The sequence below is a fragment of the Rutilus rutilus genome (assembly GCF_951802725.1).
Source record: "Rutilus rutilus genome assembly, chromosome: 14".
Lineage (NCBI taxonomy): Eukaryota > Metazoa > Chordata > Actinopteri > Cypriniformes > Leuciscidae > Rutilus > Rutilus rutilus.
In genome coordinates, this window is record NC_140219.1 from 19,720,197 (window position 1) to 19,742,952 (window position 22,756).

Here is a 22,756-nt window from a genome sequence, read left to right on the forward strand (position 1 = left end):
GGAAACATATTGAAAGCAGAGAATATGTCTTTGTCAGTCTAATCTTCTTCTTGGAAATGTAAGAAACTATTTGAAAGCACTCCTGTGTATTTTTACTATTTGTTTCCAAACCTGTTCCAACCATCCACGAAGTGTGTGCTCTTCAGTCTCCTCCACTCACCGGTCATAGTCTCCTCCCAAGCTAGTTAAAGGAAATTACTTTGTTATTCACTATTATCAATCATCAATGACTCTTTATTCACCTCGCTATTCACCTGTGCGTTTTATCTGTCCAATAAATACCTGTTTGATGATAATCCTGTCTCTGAGTCTGGTATTTCATTATAATAATAAATCAGATCATGTTCTCACATATAAAATCATCTTAAATAAATGTTATTTCCCTGCCAATTTACAATTCAAAATACATTTTAAAATGTTGAGGGATTTTGGTGAACTAGGGAATGTGAACGTTTTAATTTGGTTACTTTGTTTACCACACAGATGCTTTGCCTATGCTAGGACAAGGACATTTCCCTTTATAAATGGCTCAAGGGCATCATAGACCAGAATTGTGATGTCAGTAACTTTTTCTTGGTTATCTAGGTTACCTCTACCTGAAATTAAAGCTCTTGTTATTAGAAGGCTACCACTATCACCATGATGGATTCTTTTTTTTTAAACCACGCATTCCATTTTAACAATCAAATTGTAGGATAGTCCTTTAATAGGATCTATTCAATGTAGCAAAATCTCTTTTTACTCCTCCTGACATCTATATTTTTTAACTTCAAAGTGTCAGTATTCCTATTCAAACCTATTAAAGTCACAAAGATCACTATTTGACTATAAGACCAGTTCAGTTGACGGTGGGCTCATATTAATATACAGTTGTTGTGATACCCGAACACTCACTCACTGAAACTACAGTCACGTGAATGTGACGTAAAACGAATGCGGCGCACACCCGGAAGTAATCATAACGGTGTGCTGTTGCTATGGATGAAGCGAAGTCGCTCGATTTGACAGTTTGTGTTTGGTAAACATAACTGTGATGGTTACCAATGCATAATCGACTCGTGATAATTATTTCTACGTACGTATCCGATAAGCTTATGTTTTCGAGCGAGTACATTTTGAAAGGAACTAGACATTCAAAAAAGAAACCTAACGTTAATGCTGTGACATCTGAATGTGATTCAAAACCAGCCGTCGCGGTAATACGTTTGTCACGTGTGTCTGGTAAGTTAAGTCCACTTAGTATATTTGGAAAATACGTCATGTAGCATGTCTGAGATGTGTGGTGTGTTAAATTGTGTTAGGGATTAGTTAAATGGTTAATGATTTGTTAACGGCCGTAGCTTCGTTTAACGTTACTGTTGCCAAGTCTTGTTCTTGACTTGCAAAAAGTGCCAAAGAGTGAGACTATCCTTTCAACTCAAAGTCACTGGATGTTAAAAGCATCCGTTTGGTATTAACTTACCATGACCATGTGCCTCTGTACAGCTTAAACATACATTACCGATGTCAAGATGTCTGTGGAGCTGGATGTATTTGTTGGAAACACCACCATTATGGACAAAGAGGTGTATCAACTGTGGTTGAATGGATATACAGGTAAAGTATAACTTAGTGCATGAGACTATGAACTACTGTAATACCTGCTTAGAAGTTTATAACAATGTGGTTGCCTTCATAGTGAATGATGCAGTGACGGTGCGGATAGAAGGAGGTGTAATGGAGGAGTGTGAGGTGAGTGCAGAAGTGCTGCTCAGTGACACCATGGACCAGTACAGAACTTTCCAGATGTGCGAGAGACTTTTACACCACCCAGCTAAACTAGCCAATCAGCTTCTGTTTCAGATACCGCCAGACCGACAAGCCATGCTCATTGAACGGTGTGCACTGATTTGTGTCTTGCCAATTGAAATAGTTTTTATTTATTGATTGAATAGTTTTGTATTATTGAGTTTAAACTACATTTATCCACATTTTCTTCTAGGTATTATGCTTTTGATGATTTGTTTGTTCGAGAGGTCCTGGGAAAAAAACTCTCCAAAGGAACAAAAAAAGACCTTGATGATGTTAGCACAAAGACAGGCATTACGCTGAAGAGCTGCAGAAGACAGGTGGGCTGACCTACTCTATTTGAAACTATATATCTCTCATTGACATGATTTATGCTTGGATGCTTTACCAAGACACTTTTGGGAATTAAATGATTATATCTATCTCCTCAAATATAGTTTGACAACTTCAAGCGAGTGTTCAAAGTGGTGGAAGAACTCAAGGGCCCCCTTGTGGAAAACATACGGCAGCACTTTCTGTTACCTGATCAATTAGCGAGGTGAGAAAGAAATGAACATTTGCTTAAAGGGATACTCCACTTTTTTTGGAAATAGGCTCATTTTACAACTCCCCCAGAGTTAAACAGTTGAGCTGGGGACTATTTTCAGGCGCTGCGTCATATCATTACACCTGCTGGACTGATGGTACGGCAGCAAAGTTTCTTGATTATTACGCAGGAATGAGAGTATAGTTCCTAGCCATATCAGCCTAGAAAATCGCAACTTTACATTTTCCGTCGGTCTTAGTACACGATGGAACTACAGAAGAGTCAAGTTTTAAATAGGAAAAATATCAAAACTCTTTGGTCATTTTTTTGAGAGAGATGCTAATGGTCCTGTCCGATTCAATGATCTATGCTAAGCTATGCTAAAAGTGGTACCGCCAGACCCGGAGTTCGGCTGAATGGATTCGAAAACGGTAAGACTCAAATGTTTAACTCTGGGGGAGTTGTAAAATGAGCCTATTTCCAAAAAAAGTGGAGTATCCCTTTAAATTACTCTGCTTAGATCTATTCCTTGAAGTTTCGGTGACACATTACAATAAGGTTTCATTTGTTAACATTAGTTAATGCATTAACTAACATGAACTAACAATGAGCGATATATTCTTAGAGCATTGATTAACCTTTGTTAATGTTGGTTTTCATGTAAATAATGTTAACAGATACACTTGATCTTAAACATGTATTGGTAAATGTTGAGTGATATATTCATCCCATGAACAGTTGCTTCAGTGCTGATTTGCTGCTTTTTCACCTTCTCTTGCTAAACGATCTTGCCAATTCCTCCTCCAGAGACTATGCTGCAATAGTGTTCTTTGCCAATAATCGTTTTGAGACGGGGAAGAAAAAGTTGCTGTATCTAACCTTCCAGGACTTTGCCTTCTGTGCTGGGCAGCTCATCAACAACTGGACTCTAGGAGCTGTTGGTAAGACCAGTTACACAGCTCTTACACAGCCAACTGCAATACTTGAAATTGGTCAATCGTTGCAATCAGTGGTCAAATATTCTTGTATAATGGCTACTAAACTAAATTTCACAATGTCATTTCCAATTTCGATACCACTGCAAAAACTACTAGTATAACTAATATAAAGTTCAAACATTTTTAACGTCCCCCTGTAGTCAATTATTTTATCCCTTAAAACCCATCTTTGATCGCCAAAATTACATATTTTTTTGGTTACATGGTAGTTTGTGACGTCAGAAACGCCAGCGATTTCAAACACCGCGTTTTTGAGACTGTCCTTGGTTCACTGCAGTTTCAAAGAGAAAATACTCAGCGATGGTGTTGAATTTGCGCATGGTTTGTCTTAAAGGTATAGTGGAGGATTTTCCCGAATTTTAGAAAAGAACCGCCCTCTCCACTTTTTGAAAAAATGCACGTGCGTAACACTCTACCTGCTCCCGAGAGGGAACGCCTATTAAAGGGGTGGTTGATTGCTATTTCACTTTTTTCATTTTAAATACTGTTATGTTGCTGTTGGTGCATGAACAGTATCTGCAAAGTTGCTGCGCTGAAAGTTCAACGTAAGCGGAGATATCGTCTTTTAAAAATCAGGAAGTTTAATGCCTACAAAAACGACTCTAATGGGACTACAACGAGATACTTCCCGGGTTTTATACGTAACTAACCCATACATTTACATCAACCCTCCCTCCGGAACATGTTCTGCTGTCGAAGAGGAGGAGTTATAGTGGAGAGAGCTGTAGCTGTCAGGTCTTCTGTGTTCAGGCTTCCTACAGACGCTGTAGTTCGTCAACAATGGTTAAAATTTAAGTTTGATTATGTTCCTGACAATTACAATCGTAGTTTAGCTCTCTGTGCTGCGCATTTTACGGAAGACAGCTTCCAGAATCTACACGAGTTCAATGTCGGATTCAACAAGAAACTATTACTCCAACATGAAGCAGTTACAGCTATAAAACCAGAGGCAGCAGTTGTTGGGCCACAACCTACAAGTAAGATTTAATCATTTTAAATGTATTTGCCTGTATAATTTAAGACGTAATGTTTTAGTTTTATCAAGGATGTAAAAAAATGCCAGCGCTGGCTTTAGTATATGACAGATGCGTACAAACATTTTGGATCCGAATTTGTAATATGTACAAATTTTGTAAACGTATTTTCCATGTATACTTTATGACGTAATTTTTTTATTTGATCAAGAACGCAAACCAATGCCAAAGCTGTTTGGTTATAGTAGCTAGTTAGTTCGATGTTATTTTGTGTGTATAAGAAACGTGTACAAACTTCAAAAAATGATCGCAACAGCAAACTTCAGCTGCTGTTATCATGTAAGAAAACGACAAACTGAGTAAACTACCGGTAAGTTTTGTGAATAGTTAAACGGTTGTTCATTCTATCAATAAAACAATATATTTAAAAAACGGTATTACTCAGTCCTGTATTCAGTTATATTAAATGTTTAATCAGGGGGAAACCGTATCTCAAAAGCTAACAAACAGTAGCATTTTCAAGTAACAGCGTATGGAAATTCTTTGAGAAAATAATAATAATAAAAAAAAATTACCATTCAGAAACGTTTAGTAAGAGCCGTGTTTGCGGAGGTTCTGCTTGACTCTCTTTATCACCGCTCTCTGGGTCTGATTCTGGCTCAGACTGATGAGGCAATATTGACACCATTACATTTGACCGGGTCCGGAGCACATGCAACTGTCGCCCGTAAAGGTAATGGGCGTGAAGATTCCGGACGCAGTTTAGCCAATTACAACACACCGGCCGAACTAACCAATCTGAGCTCATTGCCTGCTTCTGAGGGAGTGGTTTCATAGACTAAGGAAGTCAACCGGTCGTTCAAATGACAGAGGAGGAAGCGGCTTACAATAAAGGTGAAATTTATGAAAAATAAGGCGTTTTTTAACAAACGAAACACGAAGACATGTTATATTGCAGCCCATAAACACAATCAAGCAAAGAAAAAAGGCAGTAAACCACCCCTTTAAACGTGTGCACGAGAGAGTATGCACGAGCCTAGTTCTCCTCGTGCACGCTCTGTTTACAAGTTGCTGTCGGTGCGTGACTTGTGCCAGGGCTAGCATCGCTAATCATAGCTTACATTAACTTTTACTAGCAGTGATTTTAAATGGATTTCTCCAAATAGCATGCCAAACTTTACCTGTCGAGTAGAAACTTCGCGACTGAGGCATCAGTGGGAAGCCCAACCTGTGCTTTTAGCACACGCCAGCGTGTGAAATATTCTCCCAAAAACACTCTGGTCTTGTTTCTTTCTTCAGAGGCCTTTCTCTTCTTGTCATACAATTCGTAGACACTTTTTCTCTTGCGACCCTCAGACATTTTGAAAAAACCCGGTGAGAACGGGCGAGCTTCAATGAATGGCTGAAACCGTAGCTCACCACACACATACACCCGAAAGTGCGCATGCGCAGAAAGCGAAAACTACCTAGGGACGAGCACGTACGACGGCCTTACGTAAACACATCACCAGAATGATTGACAACTAGGAGGACCAATAGTCTTGATGATCCACCCGGAAAAAGAAAATCCTCCACTTTACCTTTAAAGCATATTAAAACACATCATAGACATATAAATAACATTAAAAGCTTGATTTTCACCACTGGGGGACTTTAAAGAAAAGTGAACAGTCAGTAATACAATAAGAACAAATAAACAAATTATAGGCACAAATAAACCATAGAACAGACACAAATTAAATAAACAGTGCTTTAAGTTTTTCAAGTAGGTCTAACAGAAGTACTCTGGTACAGAAATTGAATAATCAAATGCAAAACAACACTGCATAGTCTTCACTGTATGAATTGAATATAGATTAATCTATGTTAAAGCGACAAAAGTTATTCAGTCAAGAGGTTCTGGCTGATCACTTGTGTAGTTTAGAAAAAACACATTGATGAAATTATTTCCTTTTTTGTCTGTCTGTACTTTCAAAATCCACGATCTCTTACCATTAGATAACATGATGGAGGACATGGATGTAGATCTGGATAAGGAATTCCTTCAAGACCTCAAAGACCTCAAAATTCTAATCACAGACAAGGATCTCTTAGACCAACACAAAAGGTGTGTGTTCAAGCACTGTGTGTGAGTGAGTGATTTGGATGGGGAGAATAGAGATTAGAATAGAGTCTGAGGAGGGCTGTTGTAAATGTCCAAATGGTGCATGGTTACTCCCTCTGTCTCAGCCATCTGAATAATGAAACCTCTCATCCACTCAGTTTAGTGTGCACTGCTCTGCGGGGTAAAACTAATGTCTTCATCGAGATGGAAGCCAATTTTAAGGTAAGAGAGTTGGTCATGTGTTTCTTGTGAAATAAATGCTTTACTACATGATTTTTTATTTCAAAATGTCCTCTGCTGTAGAATCTCTCAAGAGGCCTTGTGAATATCGCCGCCAAATTAATCAACGCAAAAGATGTCCGCGATTTCTTCATTGACCTTGTTGAAAAGGTACTTTTTTAAAATTTAATAATAGCATCTATCAGGTCTGAAGCGCTCAAATTTTTCACAAAGCATTTATTCTTTTTTTCTCTTCACAGTTTATTGAACCTTGCCGATCAGACAAATGGACATCAGTAGATGTGAACCTCTACCTTACTCATTATACTAACTCGGCACATATCCTTGACACCTTCAAGTAAGTGTCACTATGGCTGTTGTATATTTTCTTTTGGTATTTTTCTGGACAATTGCTTTATATGGAGGTCTTAGTTCAGGGGAAATTCTCTTTGCAACCAGTGGGGGTCACTGTATCAAATGCACATTGCTTTATCTGTAGTCACCTTTGCTTCCTGTCCAGTCATTTATGTGGTTTAACCACTGTGGAATGTGTTTTTATGTTTATTCATACCTAATCACGACACCTCAAATCACTTGGAAAATATGTATTTATCCTGCTACCGTTCAAATGTTTTTACATGCTCACCAAGGCTGCGGTTATTTGATCAAAAATACAGTAAAACAGTAATATTATGAAATATTATTACAATTTAAAATAACTGTTTTCTTATGTTCCTTATATAACTGTTTTCATATATTTTAGGCTAATTTATCTTTTTCTTGTGATGGCAAAGCTGAATTTTCAGCATCATTACTCTAGTCTTCAGTGACACACGATCCTTTAGAAATCATTATAATATGATTTGCTTAATAATAAAACATTTATTATTATTATTATCATTGTTGAAAACAGTTGTGCTGCCTAATGTTTTATAGAAACTGTGATTATTTAGGATACTTTGATGAATAGAAACTTCAAAAGAAGAGCATTTCTTTTTTTCTTGTAACAGTGTAAAAGTCTTTTGATTATTGTAATGCATCCTTGCCCAAAAAAAGTTTTGATTTCTTAAAAAAAAAAAAAACATACTGACCTCAAACTTTTGATTGGTCAAAGCGAACATTTTGAACGTATTAACAAAAACAAGCTCTTATAAGACCAAATAGATAAATTGTGTATGTTATGACACATTTTTAAATCTCTCTCTGATTTTTTCCTCAGGCATCATTCTGTCTGGACCAGGTACATGGGAGTCATCAAAAGTTGCATCCTTAAAATGTACCATGAGTAAAGAATCTTTATTTACACATTCTCTCTCTTCATGATAACTCAGTCTAGCATCTGATGAATTTATGGCCTGGTGTTTAATATCTCCTGTCTATCATCATCTTTCTTTAATCTTTTCTCAAATATACCCAACCCCCCCCCACCATCTGTCCATGTCTTCACCTCCCTCTCCCTCTATCCCGGTTTCATTCTTTCACCCCTTGGCCTCCAGAACTGTATGACTTGTAAATAAACACAGCATGATTTCCACAGACACTGTCTGCATTGTGTTTTCATTAACTCTGCTTTGTGGGTTTCCCTTTTGGCAAACCCTCTGAAAAAAAAATGGTGTATTTGGTAATGATGGATGGAACAAAATTATGCCCTGAACGTACTTGATTTGACTGACATAATTTGGGGGTCCTAATGATAATTAACATGCAAACAGTCCAAGGGATGTTGTGGCTTGAGCCCTTATGGTCCTTAAACTCCTGACCCCTCTGGCTTGACCAGAATAAGTGGGCGCACTGGTGGGTGTGAGGTCTGTGTGTGGGCCCATTGGGGGGTGGGAAAGCAGTAGGGGGCCACAATTTGTCAGGTCTTGGTGGCACAGTGTACATGTGTGTTTTTGCAATAATGGTGTGTAATGACAGCTGTCAGCCCTACCACAGTACTCTAGAGGTTTTTTTTGGTACAAGAGTAATGGCAAACAGATTTGTTTGCCATTTTGTCATTTGCAGAGCAAAACAATGTTTATTTCTTTGTATAATTTGATAAAGCTTGAATGCAATGCCTCCAACATCAACTGATTTTGTGACTTGACAACGGAGTTTGGTAAATGTGTAATCATTTCTTTTGTAAAGCCTCAACTAAACCAAATGATGTAATTCTACATGCTTGTATAAATACAAATATATTGTATATCTACTAACATACTATTCTTACTATTTCTGCCAAATTAAGTATGCTTTTCTGAATGCAGCAATATTTATTATGATCGAAATTATTAGTATTAGTGGGCAGGACATTCTCATTCTAGACTGTAAAAAAAGAACTGCTGAGAATAGGCACCAATGTATATATATATTTTTATATAAGTTTTCTTAGTGATTCTTTGTTTTGCCCAAATTTGTAATTTGTTTATTAAAATGCCTCATTCTTCCAATACATTTGTGAAGGCAACTACAGGTTTAGGTATTCACCTTATAAACCAAAGATATCTAAGTTTTAAAAGGTTGTATACTATATACAAAGACCTCCACACTTGACACATAAACCTAAAGAACGGTGACATTGAATAGAAAGAGGAGCTCTTAACATCACAACAATTCATAATGACAACAAAAAAATGTAAGTCGTCAAATAGCAAATTATTAATCATTTAACTTTAACTAAATAATCTTAGTTCAGACAAGTGTGTTTGAATACATTTGGCAGAATTCTGTTTATGTAGTTACAGATTTCTTTGGAATTTGTTTAGACAAAAATTTGTAGTGCAGGATGAGTCATCAATATTTTTGTTGGTTTTCTCAGAAGAGAAATGATGTTAAAGAGTGCATTAGATCTGGTCTTCAAGCCACAATCTCAAATTTTTAAATCATGCTATGTTGTTTGAGTTTGTGAGGTAAAAGTAAAAGTAAAAGTCTTTCCATTGCCTCTCATTTCTAGTAATATCAGCCCGCGAGCACCTCCAGTTTCAATATTTAGACTGCAAAAAAACGAACCAACTTTTCCAAGTAAGACGTGTGTCCTATCCTCCCTTCTTTCACTCTACCCTTGCCTCCTCTGTCTCTCTCTCTCTTTCTAGTTTGCTCTCCAATTTTTGTCTACATTCCACTAGCTTCTCCCAAGCTATAAATATCCAGCCGAATGAAAGGAATAGAGAGAGCGAGAGACCGAAAAAGATGGGAGAGATGAAGGGTGACTTGAGGTGGAGGGGAAAAGAGAGAAAGAAAGTTGTAGGCTGTGGGGGGCGAGTTTAAATGAAACCAGGTGGGGTCTTTGCCTTCGTGTGTGCGCGGGGGCTGGTTCATATGTGTGTATGGAGGGGGGTTGGCTGCATGTGTGTGTGAATCTGTATGCTGTTTTTTCTATCGTTGAGCTGGACACATTTGGAATTTTGGAATTTGGGCCGCAGACCAGGAATTTTCATCCTGGGGGGTCAGACGAGGGGGGTACAGGGGGCGGAGGATGGCCGTGCAGGGGGGCTGTATGGGGGTCGGAATGGGCCGTCCCTCTCTCCTCTCTTCCGTCTTTCCCTCCCTTGCATACATTCACAGTCCAGCTGTCCGTCTCCACACTCACTCTATCAGGCTGAGGAGTGAGGATAGAAGAGAAGACGTGCCACCACCGCACAGAGACGAGCAAGAGAGGGATCCTCCGGAACAAAAGAAGATAAACCACTGAATTCAAGAACACAGCAGGAAGAAAGAAAGAGAAAGAAAGCCCAGCCTGTGAGTATAGCTTGTTTACGAGAGAAAATCTAAAATTGCACTGTAATATTATGTCATCTTGTACTGTACTCCAATAGCTGTTGTTTGCATGGAGTCTTTGGGCATTGTGGGTCTGCTCATCTAAAAGCAGAAATGTCAGGCTGAATTGAAGTTATGCCACAGACAGTGGGGCACAGGGAGAAAGCGATTAAGGGCAGACTAAGGAAAATCTCAACTAGCCGGGTTGCTCCAGGCTGTTTGAAGGGCTGCACACGTCACGCTCACTCTCCACGACTACAGACACCACACTGCGCTCTATAGAACGAACAATCAATCACATTATTCAGCAGATTATTGTATCATCTCGTATCTTCCAACTTTCCATGCTCATACATAGTGTTGTATTTTCCTCAGCATTTATTACTCAACCATCATGATGGTTTTACACATCTCTACATGTCTGAAGTGTTGCAAAACTTTCCAATCTCTTTTCCAAGCACTGTTTCACAACCAGACTAATGCCATTGACTGTATGTTGTTACTTGAGCTCTGTGAACGTAAAATGGGGGACGTTGTTTAGATAACGTTTCTATTTTTAAAGACAAAAAGCTGATTCACACTAACTCCCGTCTGTTTATACGAGCTGGTTTGATGCGAAAGACACAGCAGAATGGGACTATTGCGCGCAGACTCTCAAAGGTTTCTGAGGACACACAAAGGTTGGGTAATTTGTGGTAACACTTGTGTTTATCTGAAAGCGTTCTAAACTTCTCTGGAAGCACAGGTGTTATTATAAGAATGAAGGCTCAATAAAATGCCTATGTGACATCAGAACAGGGAACACTGCTTTACTGTACTTACATAGGCCACTGCTGTTACATACTTTTTGTTTATGTGTTCTGCTAATTACTTATGTTAGATGTTTTATTTTATATGGCTGGATGCTGACTTGAGCGTTCATTTAAAAGCAGAGAGTGTGACAGAGAGCCGGGATATGCCAGACTGGGGGCCTCTGTTATAGCCACATTAGTTCTCTATTTTTGGAAATATTCATTTGTCATCTCAGGGGCAGAACTGCTAAAGTAAGCAACATGAAAGTAGTGAGCATCACTGATGATGATGGCCAGAAAGAGTCTAGAAGTTGTATAATGTACACACTATCATTCAAAATATTTTTTTTTAAAGAAATTAATACTTGTATTCAACAAGTATGCGTTAAATTGATCAAAAGTGACAGTAATAACATTTATAATGTTACAAAAGTCTAAAATTAATTAATCTTACTAAGTCAAAAAAGTTTTCTATTCATCAAAAATAATAATAATAATAATATTAAGCAGCACACCTGTTTTGAACATAGCATATCAGCATATTATAATGATTTCTGATTATATGACACTGATATATTTATTATACATTATCATACATTATATGATTATGTGACACTGAAGATGGGTGTAATGATGTGTCATCACAGGAATACATTACATTTTTTTATTTGAAACAGTTATTTTAAATTGTAATAATATTTCACAATAGTACTGTTTTTACTGTATTTTGTTCTTCAAATAAATGCAGCCTTGGTGAGCATAACAAACTTTTGAAAAACACCAGTAGTGTACTTGGCTGGTTTCAAGTTGTCGTAAAACCTAAGACAATCTTTGGTCTCTGTATACAGTAACACTCTAGCAATAAACAAACTATTGAGTCACTTCAAAAATGATTGCAGTTTAATTATTATAAATGAATGAGATAAACTTGCATCTATGGTTCCTTTGATAGAAGACCAGAATGACACCTGTGAGAACTGACCTTAAAGAAAATGAGCTAAGAAACAACTAATACATGTGTCTCTATGATGTCTTTGTTGACAGTCTGCGTGTTGTTGGGGCCATGGGGGTCCTGACATAAAAAACCCACTTAGGTTTACACAGGTGGGAGGTAAGGAGGTAGTATTCATAAAATTATAAGTGCACCAACCAGCAAGGTTTCAAATTGGAGACCCTACATGAGTGCTTTGGCCACCATGTCAGACTTGGAGTTTAATGTCCAGCTGAGCACACCGAGCTAACCGTAGACATGACACTGGACTAGTTAATAAGGTTGAGAGAGAGGTAGGAGGAGAGCGTTTGTCATTACATGTGTGTGGTCTCGGCAGTGGTCTGCCCATGAAGTCCGTTCTTTATTACTTGTGTTATTGGCGGTCGTATAATCACTGCAGACTTTACAAAAGTCACGGCACTACCAGCCAGCAAATGTTAAGCAAATAGACGAGCTGCTCCCCATCTAAAAGCACATGGTGCATCTGGAATGCTCCACATTTAATTTGTAGCCATACTGACTTATCTGCCAAAGAAAATTATTAAATAAATCTAAAAACAGTAGAACAGAGACTGGGACTTATAAAAGGGCATTCTGGGTAATCACTTGACCTTACCAGTGAACCTTGGGGGGTTCCCGGGAATGTGATACTGTGGGAAAAACAGAGAGTGTCTGGCTGACCGTTATTCAGAGTGGTGCCCACATCCTCTCCGCTGGCATTCCAGAAGGTCAAGTGCCACTCAGACAACATGGCAGACGATGTTACCCACGCCTCCACACTGCCCACACTCCGGCCAAGCGACTGAACCGTGCTCTCGCTGGCCTCAAGTTTGTTTATGATGGTTGATTTCAGGTTTTTCCCAGTCCGATGCAACACCACAGAGACAGCCTGCTTCCAGATTTTAGCAGGATGCCACTTAACTATAATAGCACGTATAGGTCAGTATAGGAGCGGGTAATTCACAGATGAGGGATTTGTGAGAGTGTTTGGATTTCAGTGTGTTTTTGCGCGTGAAGTCGCAAGTGTTTCTTGTACGGTGAATACTGTAAATCGCTTGACTCATTTCTTGTGGTTTGGGAGGAAAAGCACAACAATTCTATCTGGAGGCTGATGCAGCTGAGATAGAATGTGCAGATTTGCACGTCATCCAGTGGTTTGCGGTTTGTCACACTGAGTCAAAATGACAAATACTTTTAGATTGGACTCTCTGAAAAAACAACAACAACAACAACAACAACACACACAACAAGTCAAAGAGCTACTGTTGGGCTCTGTGTCATGTTGGAGCAGCTTTTGCGTTTCCATACAGCACCTGCAAACAACGTCAATATGCGTGTATTTACAGAAAACAACGCCAGGAAAATAGTGCTGCATTTAATGTCTGTGTGATATTTTGCTCAGTGTAAACTGAACAACTTTTCACTCCCCTCAAAGAATTACAGATTTTTCTTATGCTGTGTGAATTAAGAAATTTATTTGGTAACATTTTACAATAAGGGGTTACATTATGAATGCATTAGGTGTCATGAATTAACAATAAACAATGCTTCTGAAGCATTTATTAATCTAGATTAACATTACATGCTAACACAGTGCACACAAATGTATAATTTCATAATAATTAAGAATATTGAATTATTTAGTAGTAGGTTATTAGTATTTAATAAACTAAACATTCAGTATTTAAATAGGTCTAATTTTTATGTTTAGCACATGTACCATTGCTATTGGTACTCTGTGAAGTACCTTGGAGTAGCCTACTGTGTAAATAGCATTAACATGATCAACATTCAGTGCCATGGCATCTAATACAATCACTGTACCACAGAATTGCAACATTACTTTTGTGCACAGGTAAAGAGCCTAGGTCTTAATCTTTCTGTCTACCTCACATTGTCCACAGCGAAACAGATCAAGTCTATTTGATTTTCCATCACAATGTTACCAAAATTGTTGCATTTTTAATACAACCACTAGAGGGAGTCTGGTAATCAAGCAATTTCAGCGGTCCTGTGCATTGAGTGAGTAAGCAGCACCACATGGATAAATGAGAGGTCCTGATATTACATTAAAGTCTAATATACTAAAGAAAGATGTACGAAATAAATCACAGACATCCGTTCTGACTTTTAGTTATGATTAATACAGCGGTATAACTTAAATGTGTTCAAACCTGAAAGTTTGTTTCTGAAGTTTTCTCAAGCTGTTTGTTTCTCATCCACAGGTTCCCCAGTGAACTTTCTCGCAGCATCATCACTCTACCAGCGTGCGCGCGCGTGCACGTCTGTCTGTTCTCAACACTCTTGGAAGGTGTTTTTGTGTCTGCTCATCAGAGCCTGTTGAAGGTGTGTGTGAGGATGCGGCCCGGGTGTGTTTTGGTCTTTTGTATGTGCATCTCTGTGTTTCTCCGTCGCGCTATTTCACAGCCACCCACAGAAACTGACACCTACACGGTAAGGAGGAACGAAACCTGTCTCTCTCCCTCCTTTTTCTCTCTCTAAATAAATCTTCATATCATAAACTGTTACATCATTTAATATCATCTTCATATCTTATATTACACATAGGTTACTGTACTGTGTAACTATTCGATTTATAGATCACCTATATAACGTTTAATGAACTAATTCAAGTGTTTTTCTATAGGAATGTACAGATGGATATCACTGGGATCCACAGACTCAGCACTGCAAAGGTAAAACATTTTCAATTTCATGCTGTGTTCAATGCTGATTACGGATATTTGTAGAAGTTCACTTCACTTTAATAATAATAAAAAAAAAAAACATTAATTTGCAACACCCTGGAAAATCATCAAACACAGACAACATTTAGTTAAATCACACATATTAAGAGTTTTGGATATGATAGATATATGTAATATACGTCATATATAAGCCTACTTAGTTATTACACATATAATGTGTATTTTTTATAAAATATACTCTTCCGTTCAAAAGTTTGGGGTCAGAAATATATATATATATATATATATATATATATATATATATATATATATATATATATATAGGCTATTTAAATAAATTATTACTTTTATTCAGTAAGAACATATTAAATGAATCACATGTGACAGTAAAGACATTTATAATGGTACAAAATATTTCTTTTTAACTTTCTATTCATCAAATATTATTAAGCCATATTAAGTTTCTTAAAAATAGAAAACATATTAAATTGCAATTATATTTATATAATTTATATTTATAAAATAAATGCAAAAACCTGATGATTATAAGAGAGTTTTGAACTGTAGTGTATTATTATATCTTTAAATTAATATAATTTGACATTCTGAAAAATGACTGTTCCAATAGTAGTTTATGTCTTCTTAAAGGGGTCATATAATGGTACACTCACTTTTACAAGTTGATTGTACTGAAATGTGTGGTGGCAGTGCCTGTACACATCCATCATAAAATGATAAAAATCCATCCAGTGTTTTTTTTTTTAATCTTCTTATATGTTTTCCCCTGTCTCAAATCAAGCCGTTCGATTTTGTGACGTCACAAGATCGGACGCCCCTCCCACGATTGTTGGGAGGGGCGGACCGGTGCGGTCATTGTTGATACGCTGGAGCACTGTCTATGAGCAGAATGGCATCTAAGCGATTGTGGTGTTCTGTTCTTGGGTGTAATAAGGAACACAGCAGTCATTTTGATGTTCCTAAATCCAAACCGCTGAAGACGCAGTGGCTGAGTTTGTTTTCGAAGGGAATATTCCCCACGATCAACGTCAATGCTTTCATGTACTTGCGCAAATCATTTCACACACCAGACTGCTTTATAAACGAGGGTCAGTATAAAGCTGGTTTTGCTAAGAAGCTGCTCCTGAAAAAAGGATCGGTACCAACTATTCGTGTTCCTGCTGCACCTCCAGAATAACTGAAGTGATTGTAACGTTTTATTAACCTTTATATTAATATTTATATTAATATTTGCAAATCGCTTGCTGCACGCTTCACGATGAATGCGGCTAAGGTTTACACTCAGGGTACATTACGGCATGTTTTCTATGTACGACGCTGTCAATATAATTCATAATCCCACGTTTATAATGAACAACGCGTTATGGTTATTGTGTTATTGTGTTACAAACGGTGTATGCACAGAACAGAGGGGCGGGGTGAGCAAAGCTCATTATCATTTAAAGACACATGCACTTAAATGGCGTGCTGAAAACAGAGCTGTTTTTGACCAGGTAAAATTAGTGTTTTCTAACAATACTAATGAGAATTTTTAATGAAAGTATATTACAGACTTTTAATTTAGACCCTAAAGAATCATATTAGCTTGTACAAAAATGGCATTATATGACCCCTTTAACAGTTTTGTGACCCATGGTCATGGCATTCAAACAGACTGTATATCCTGCTTATCCTGTCTGCAGATATAAATGAATGTGAGACAATCCCAGAGGCCTGTAAGGGAGAGATGAAGTGCTTCAACCACTATGGCGGGTACCTGTGCCTTCCTCGCTCTGCCTCGGTCATCCCCGCCCCTGATCCGCCCAACCAGGTCCATCCCAGCCTAGAGAACATGGCCAGCGAGTCATTCAACCTGTGCCCTTCAGGTTTTGAGCCCCAGGGAGACAGCTGCGTGGGTGAGTGTGTGAAAACGAGTGTGTGTTTTCAGAACAGATGTCAGGTGAGTGTGCGGGAATCAGCTCTTGTAATCAGTAGCATGCCTTTGTAGAGAGTCATGTGTGTCCAGGTCAAAATCAGTTATGTGAATGGGATGGTTGTGGTGGGGGTTATTGCATGCAATGTTTTAGTTTTGACTGTTAGTGCTTGAATGACTCAGGCAGAAACAGGTGGTCAGGGGAAATGGTCAGCTAGTTTTTGCGCCCCGACAACTATGCGAGTCATGCTTAAGTCTTGGCAGGTGGCTGGTCTGCAGGGGGCCGAAGAATTTACTAAGACTGAGGCATCCCAGCTGTCGTCTATCGTCAAGAGGAAGCAAATACAGATAACGTTACTCAAGACCGCAATGTAGTTTTCACTTCCCATGAGCAGTAAACCAATAAATGCTGCAATAACTACATTCCAGAGTTATGCTAGCTCCAATGCCATAAACTGAGAAGACAAAGAAAAGATAAAAACTGAACCAGAGATGTGTCCACAATAAATTTTCATTATTGTCTCACAAAAACAGATGTGGATGAGTGTGAACGGGACAGTCACGACTGCCAGCCCAGTCAGCAGTGTTTCAATACAGAAGGCTCCTTCTCCTGCCAGTGTCCAGATGGGTATCGCAAAGTGGGCACAGAATGCATCGGTGAGAAATGAAACGCCCATCTAATTCTGTAGCAATACAACAACAGAGTTCACGTCTCAAAAAAAAGCAAATCACAAAGATCTGTCTTTATTTATTCATTCTCATGCCGTTCCAAGCCTTCACATTGACTTCAACTTCAAGTTTGCTTCATTGTCCTGACTTGTAGAGTACTTCAAAACGTAATAATTATTTTTTGATTACACTTATTTTGGTGTGTCGACTAACGTATTAAAGCACACATGAAGTACTTGATACATTTTCTAATAACGCCTATAGTTGTTACTAATGATAGTTATTATACTTTAAATGTACTAAATTGTAACTTCATAATTCTAAATGTGTAATTATAGTAATATGTAAATGCATTACATACAAGTTTCAATAAAAATTACATTTAAGTTTATTTTAGACATACATTCGACTGTACACAAGCATATTCTTTTAGAGTGTATTATTTACACAATAAGTTCTGTTTTGAAAAGTATGCTAAGATGTACTTTTACCACAAGGGTTTCTTTGTTTCAAAAACGCTTCAGAAATGACACAAATCACCATACACATGTTTTTAAAGAGTATTACATATGGCTTGTGTACATTGCAAGTCTTCTGAAGCCATACAAAAAAATTAATGTGAGGTTCCAGTACCTCAAATGTTATTACTAGCTTGACAAATTAAGAGATATATGATCTTAATTTGGTATCTATTATTATCTAAATATTATCTTGATATTTAATATTTAAAAATATCTATAAATATTAACTTTAAAATACTTTGGAACCTTAGGAATTTTGTATCCACACATATTAATATAATCAGTTCAATTTACTAAGTTGTTCTCATGGTTAAGAGTGGATACCACTGTTTGAGTGAAGTGTGCCTTAACTCACATAAAATGGAGAGGTGATCTGTCATTGTCTGTCCAATCATACCAATGAGGAATATCATTTTTTTAATTTGTAATCTAATTTAATGTTTTCATACTTTTCAGACATTGACGAGTGCCGGTACCGCTATTGCCAACATCGCTGTGTTAATGTCCCTGGCTCATTCTCCTGCCAGTGTGAGCCTGGTTTCCAGCTGGCTGGCAACAATCGCTCCTGTATTGGTAAGCCAACCCACAAGCTTACTCCCACGCCCCGTTTTGCCATACCCTGAGTCATAGGCCAACCCACCCCATACACACACACACACACACACACACACACTCAGAATCCAAACCCACGTGCTTACACAACTGCATCCTACAGCTCATTTTCTTTAAGTAAGAGCCAAAATATAAACCAGTAAAAGAGCACTTTGTACATGGAGGAGAACGAAGAATTGAGTCATTAAAGTCAGCTGTTTGCAGCACTTTATTGGATGCATTTCCAAATGAAACAAGATATTCAACATGAAAAAAAAAAAGCAGAACGTGACTTGATTTTATCCAATTGATTTGCCCAGAATTGAGTCATGCCAGTTTGCTAAAACAATGTCAAAATAGCCATTTTGCTATTTTATATTATCCAAGTAGCCTGAGAGGCTATTTTTTTTCTATTACACTTTTATCATGTTGATTAAGTCTTTTAATTTCAAATTATTATGGTGATATTATTATTAATATTTTTTGCCTGTAGAATAAAATGCCCTATATTTGCGTCTACATTTCTGTAGAATAATGTTGTAACGAGGAGAATAGGATGTGGAACAAAGCCTTTCACCTTTTTTTCTCCTCCCGGGTGATGGGAATGTACAGTTTACTAATAGCATGTGCCTCGAGTCTCACATGTGCGCGGGAATCGGATGATACATTTTATTTGTGTTGCTTATGAACTACTTTTGTTTAAGTAACACTTGACAGCAGAACGCTTATAGAAGACAGCTTGTAGGAGTTTTCCTGGTGAAGTAGTGAATAAAATACAAACGGTGAAATGCCAACCTCCTCTTAAGTTTCTACTATGCTTTCTTCTGCTGCAACTCACGTTGGCGAGCTATTCCCCCATTACCAAAACAAGACGTGTTACTGTGTGCATTAAGCATCAGGAAATAGGGTCAATTTTGACTTAATAAAATCTCATTGGGTGCATCAAAATTAAACAGAACATTTCCTTCCTTTTAGGGTATCTCTAAAACAAACAATTATGGACTGAGATTTGATTTGCTTAGCCACTTAAAATTATTAGACAAAAATGGCCAGTCCACCTCAGAAAGTATTTCTTTTCTTAATTATCCGATTGCCTTTTTGAGTGACTGCAATCCTTCACTGCTTGTCTTGCGCCGAATGTTTTCACATATGATCCCGTCTGCTTTGTCATTCTGTTGCACTCAGATGTTGATGAGTGTGGCATGGGGGCCCCCTGCAGTCAGAGGTGTTATAACACGTACGGGACGTTCCTGTGTCGATGTGAGCAGGGTTATGAGCTCGGGCCGGATGGCTTTGCCTGCAATGGTAAGCTGGGAGCAAACATAAACCAAAATAAATACACATATTTGTGAAAAATATTTATGCAACTTACAACTGGAGCAACTGATCAAATTCCTTCTCTGTCTACAGACATAGACGAGTGCAGCTACTCCAGTTACTTGTGCCAGTATCAGTGTGTTAATGAGCACGGCAAGTTCTCCTGTGTCTGTCCTGATGGCTATCAGCTCTTGGGCACACGCCTCTGCCAAGGTTCGCCTCAATTTAACGCTCTCCCTATTCACTCATAGGAGAAAAAGAGACATTATTTTCCCCCCTTTTTCTTTCAATCTAGACATAAACGAATGTGAGACAGGAGCTCATCAGTGCTCTGAAGGACAGACTTGTGTGAACATTCATGGAGGTCACAAATGTGTTGACACCAAAAGCTGTCAGGAACCCTATGTGCAAGTGTCCGAAAAGTAAGTTAACAATTTGGTATTACCACAAGCACTTGCAGGCTGTTCAGCTCACGCACTGGAACTTCGGAGAGATTTTCCTCTTCATTAATTGTCCATTGTTCTTCATTACTGCCTATTTGAGACATACCTAACATGGTTTCTCAAATCACCCAGTTTATTTTTCCATATCTCAGGCCAGTTCTTGAGTTTGTGCCTCTGAACAGGTCTCAAAGTTCCACAAGCTTTTAATGAAAAACAGGTGGTCAGGCATTTCTGAAGAAATATCTGGTTCGATGGATGGCATCCAAAATTTTAAGCCAATTTGCTGGACATATGGTACACATTCTTCTATAATTTGGTACAGTTGTGGCTAACACAGTCATTAGTCATGCCAAAACCTGACCTAGTGAGTAAAAACAATACTATTCAGTATATTCAGTCTAAATCAGTCCAGTCCTGTACAATTTTGTTGATTCATTTGAGTGCAGATCAGGTCAAATCTATTCAATTCACTTTCGTTTAGTGCTGAAACCTTTTACAGTCAATCTTTCCTAACTGATATAATTGTCTCTCTTCATTGCAGTCGCTGTATGTGTCCTGTCACAAAGCCCAGCTGTCGAGACATGCCCTACTCCATTGTGCATCGCTACATGAGCATCACATCCGAGCGCTCCGTCCCCTCAGATATCTTTCAGATCCAGGCCACCAGCGTCTACCCTGGAGCCTATAACACCTTCCGCATCCGTTCTGGAGATGACAATGGAGATTTTTACATCAGGGTATGTTCAGATTTTAATTACTGCAGATTCTGAAACCTTATTTTGGTGGTGTGCTGTATAATATTATTGGTTTTTGCAATTCATTCGTTTTGTTTTCCAGTACAGTGATATAAACACCCTCAAAACAAGCTAGATTTATATCTTGAATCAAATTTAATTTCTTACCCCATTGGCAAAATATATTCTTGGATGCACAGTACCATTCATAGGTTTTTGGACCTTGGAGCTAAAAAAATAATAATAATAATGTTTTAGAAGTCTCTTATGCTCACCAAGGCTACATTCATTTAATAAAAAATACAGCAAAAACTGTAATATTGTGAAATATTATTACAATTTAAAGTTACTTTTCTATTTTGATGTATTTTAAAATGTAATTTATTCCTGTGGTGGTAAAGCTGAATTTTCAGCATCATCACATGATCCTTCAGAAATCATTCTAATATGATGATTTGCTGCTCAAGAAACATGTATTATTATCAGTGTTGAAAACACTTGTGGGAACTGTGAGACATTTTTTTTTAGGATAAGTTATTTAAAATAGAAATCTTTTGTAACATTATAAATGTCTTTACTGTGACTTTTGTGCATCCTTGCTGAATAAATAAAAGGAAAAAAAATATATATTATATATAGTTAAAAATGATATCAACAGCAGTGTATATATAAATATTAAAAGTCACAGTGTTTTGTCCATGAAATCAAGAAGATTAGTGTCATCACGACTAATACATATCTCACACTGCCAAGTTTTGAAATGATCTTGTGCCTGTCATGTGCCTTTCCTCAGCAAATCAACAACATCAGTGCCATGCTTGTTCTCGCCCGCGCCGTGAACGGCCCCAGAGAGTATGTGCTGGATTTGGAGATGGTTTCTGTCAACCCACTCATGAGCTACCACACCAGTTCTGCCCTGCGCTTAACCATCTATGTTGGGCCTTATGCTTTTTAACTGAAAGAGATGCAAAGATGCCTAGAAAGGTAAACGGGGTGGAAGAGCGGAAGCACTGATTGATTCATCCAACAAGGAGGGCTTATGAGCTGGATATGTCTGCCAAATGACAGACATCATTTCCAAGATTGTACAGAAGTCATGTACCAACCTATTCAACTTCTACATCGTAAATAATAAAACAGGCTGGCATTATATTTTAAGGACAATATGTCTACAAGATAACAACTCACTATATTGTGTCTTATGGAAAATGGCGAAGTTACCAGCTGCACTATGATCCCAAACCTGCTGTACAACCTATGTAAACTGTCTTTTGTCATTTCTAAATGCCTGTTTCTCAGGATGAGGGGTGCAGCTCTGTTCCTCTCTTTCCTATGGTTTGCTCTTTCAGTTCAGAAGTCAGCAATAATAATTAATCCCTCCTATTCAAATAGATGTAGCAATAACAAAACCAAGGCTGTAAAAAGTATCTCTGTATGTTCTTAGTGTCAAAAGCCTCTATTAATGTTCCACTATGTATAATCCATCTCTTGAGTTCAGTATTGTTGTTATTCATTATTGTTATTCAGTAACCACTCAGTCATTCCAAACCTCTACCCCACCACCATCACCACCATCAATAATGCTCACATTTCCTTGTGCTGTTTTTTTTTTTTATACCACGGTGCCATTGTTGTATTTTCGATCCTGGATTTATTACTGTAATAAATTTGATGAGACCATAAAAATCTGGCTCCAGACCCACATATGTTAGCATTC

General features: G+C 37.9%; 2 protein-coding genes across 3 annotated transcripts; both read left to right on the forward strand.

The window, feature by feature from the left end:
* Window positions 1-941: 941 nt before the first annotated feature.
* Window positions 942-8,147, forward strand: fibpa (fibroblast growth factor (acidic) intracellular binding protein a). Its single transcript, XM_084429912.1, has 11 exons — window positions 942-1,221; window positions 1,486-1,596; window positions 1,679-1,877; window positions 1,982-2,108; window positions 2,226-2,326; window positions 3,122-3,255; window positions 6,285-6,393; window positions 6,549-6,612; window positions 6,694-6,780; window positions 6,870-6,967; window positions 7,829-8,147. The coding sequence occupies exons 2-11, from the start codon at window positions 1,512-1,514 to the stop codon at window positions 7,896-7,898; spliced, it is 1,074 nt and encodes a 357-aa protein (XP_084286038.1). The 5' UTR covers window positions 942-1,221; window positions 1,486-1,511; the 3' UTR covers window positions 7,899-8,147.
* Window positions 8,148-9,756: 1,609 nt separating this feature from the next.
* Window positions 9,757-22,720, forward strand: efemp2a (EGF containing fibulin extracellular matrix protein 2a). 2 transcript variants are annotated; one of them, XM_084430230.1, is made up of 11 exons: window positions 9,757-10,326; window positions 14,352-14,580; window positions 14,774-14,822; window positions 16,535-16,747; window positions 17,299-17,421; window positions 18,411-18,527; window positions 19,731-19,850; window positions 19,956-20,075; window positions 20,158-20,284; window positions 20,847-21,042; window positions 21,833-22,720. In XM_084430230.1, exons 2-11 carry the CDS (start codon window positions 14,485-14,487, stop codon window positions 21,992-21,994), a joined length of 1,323 nt encoding a protein of 440 aa, XP_084286356.1. In that variant the 5' UTR covers window positions 9,757-10,326; window positions 14,352-14,484; the 3' UTR covers window positions 21,995-22,720. The 2 variants fall into 2 exon arrangements, with proteins under 2 accessions (XP_084286356.1, XP_084286357.1); XM_084430231.1 differs by having other exon boundaries at window positions 9,915-10,326; window positions 14,352-14,472.
* Window positions 22,721-22,756: the final 36 nt, after the last annotated feature.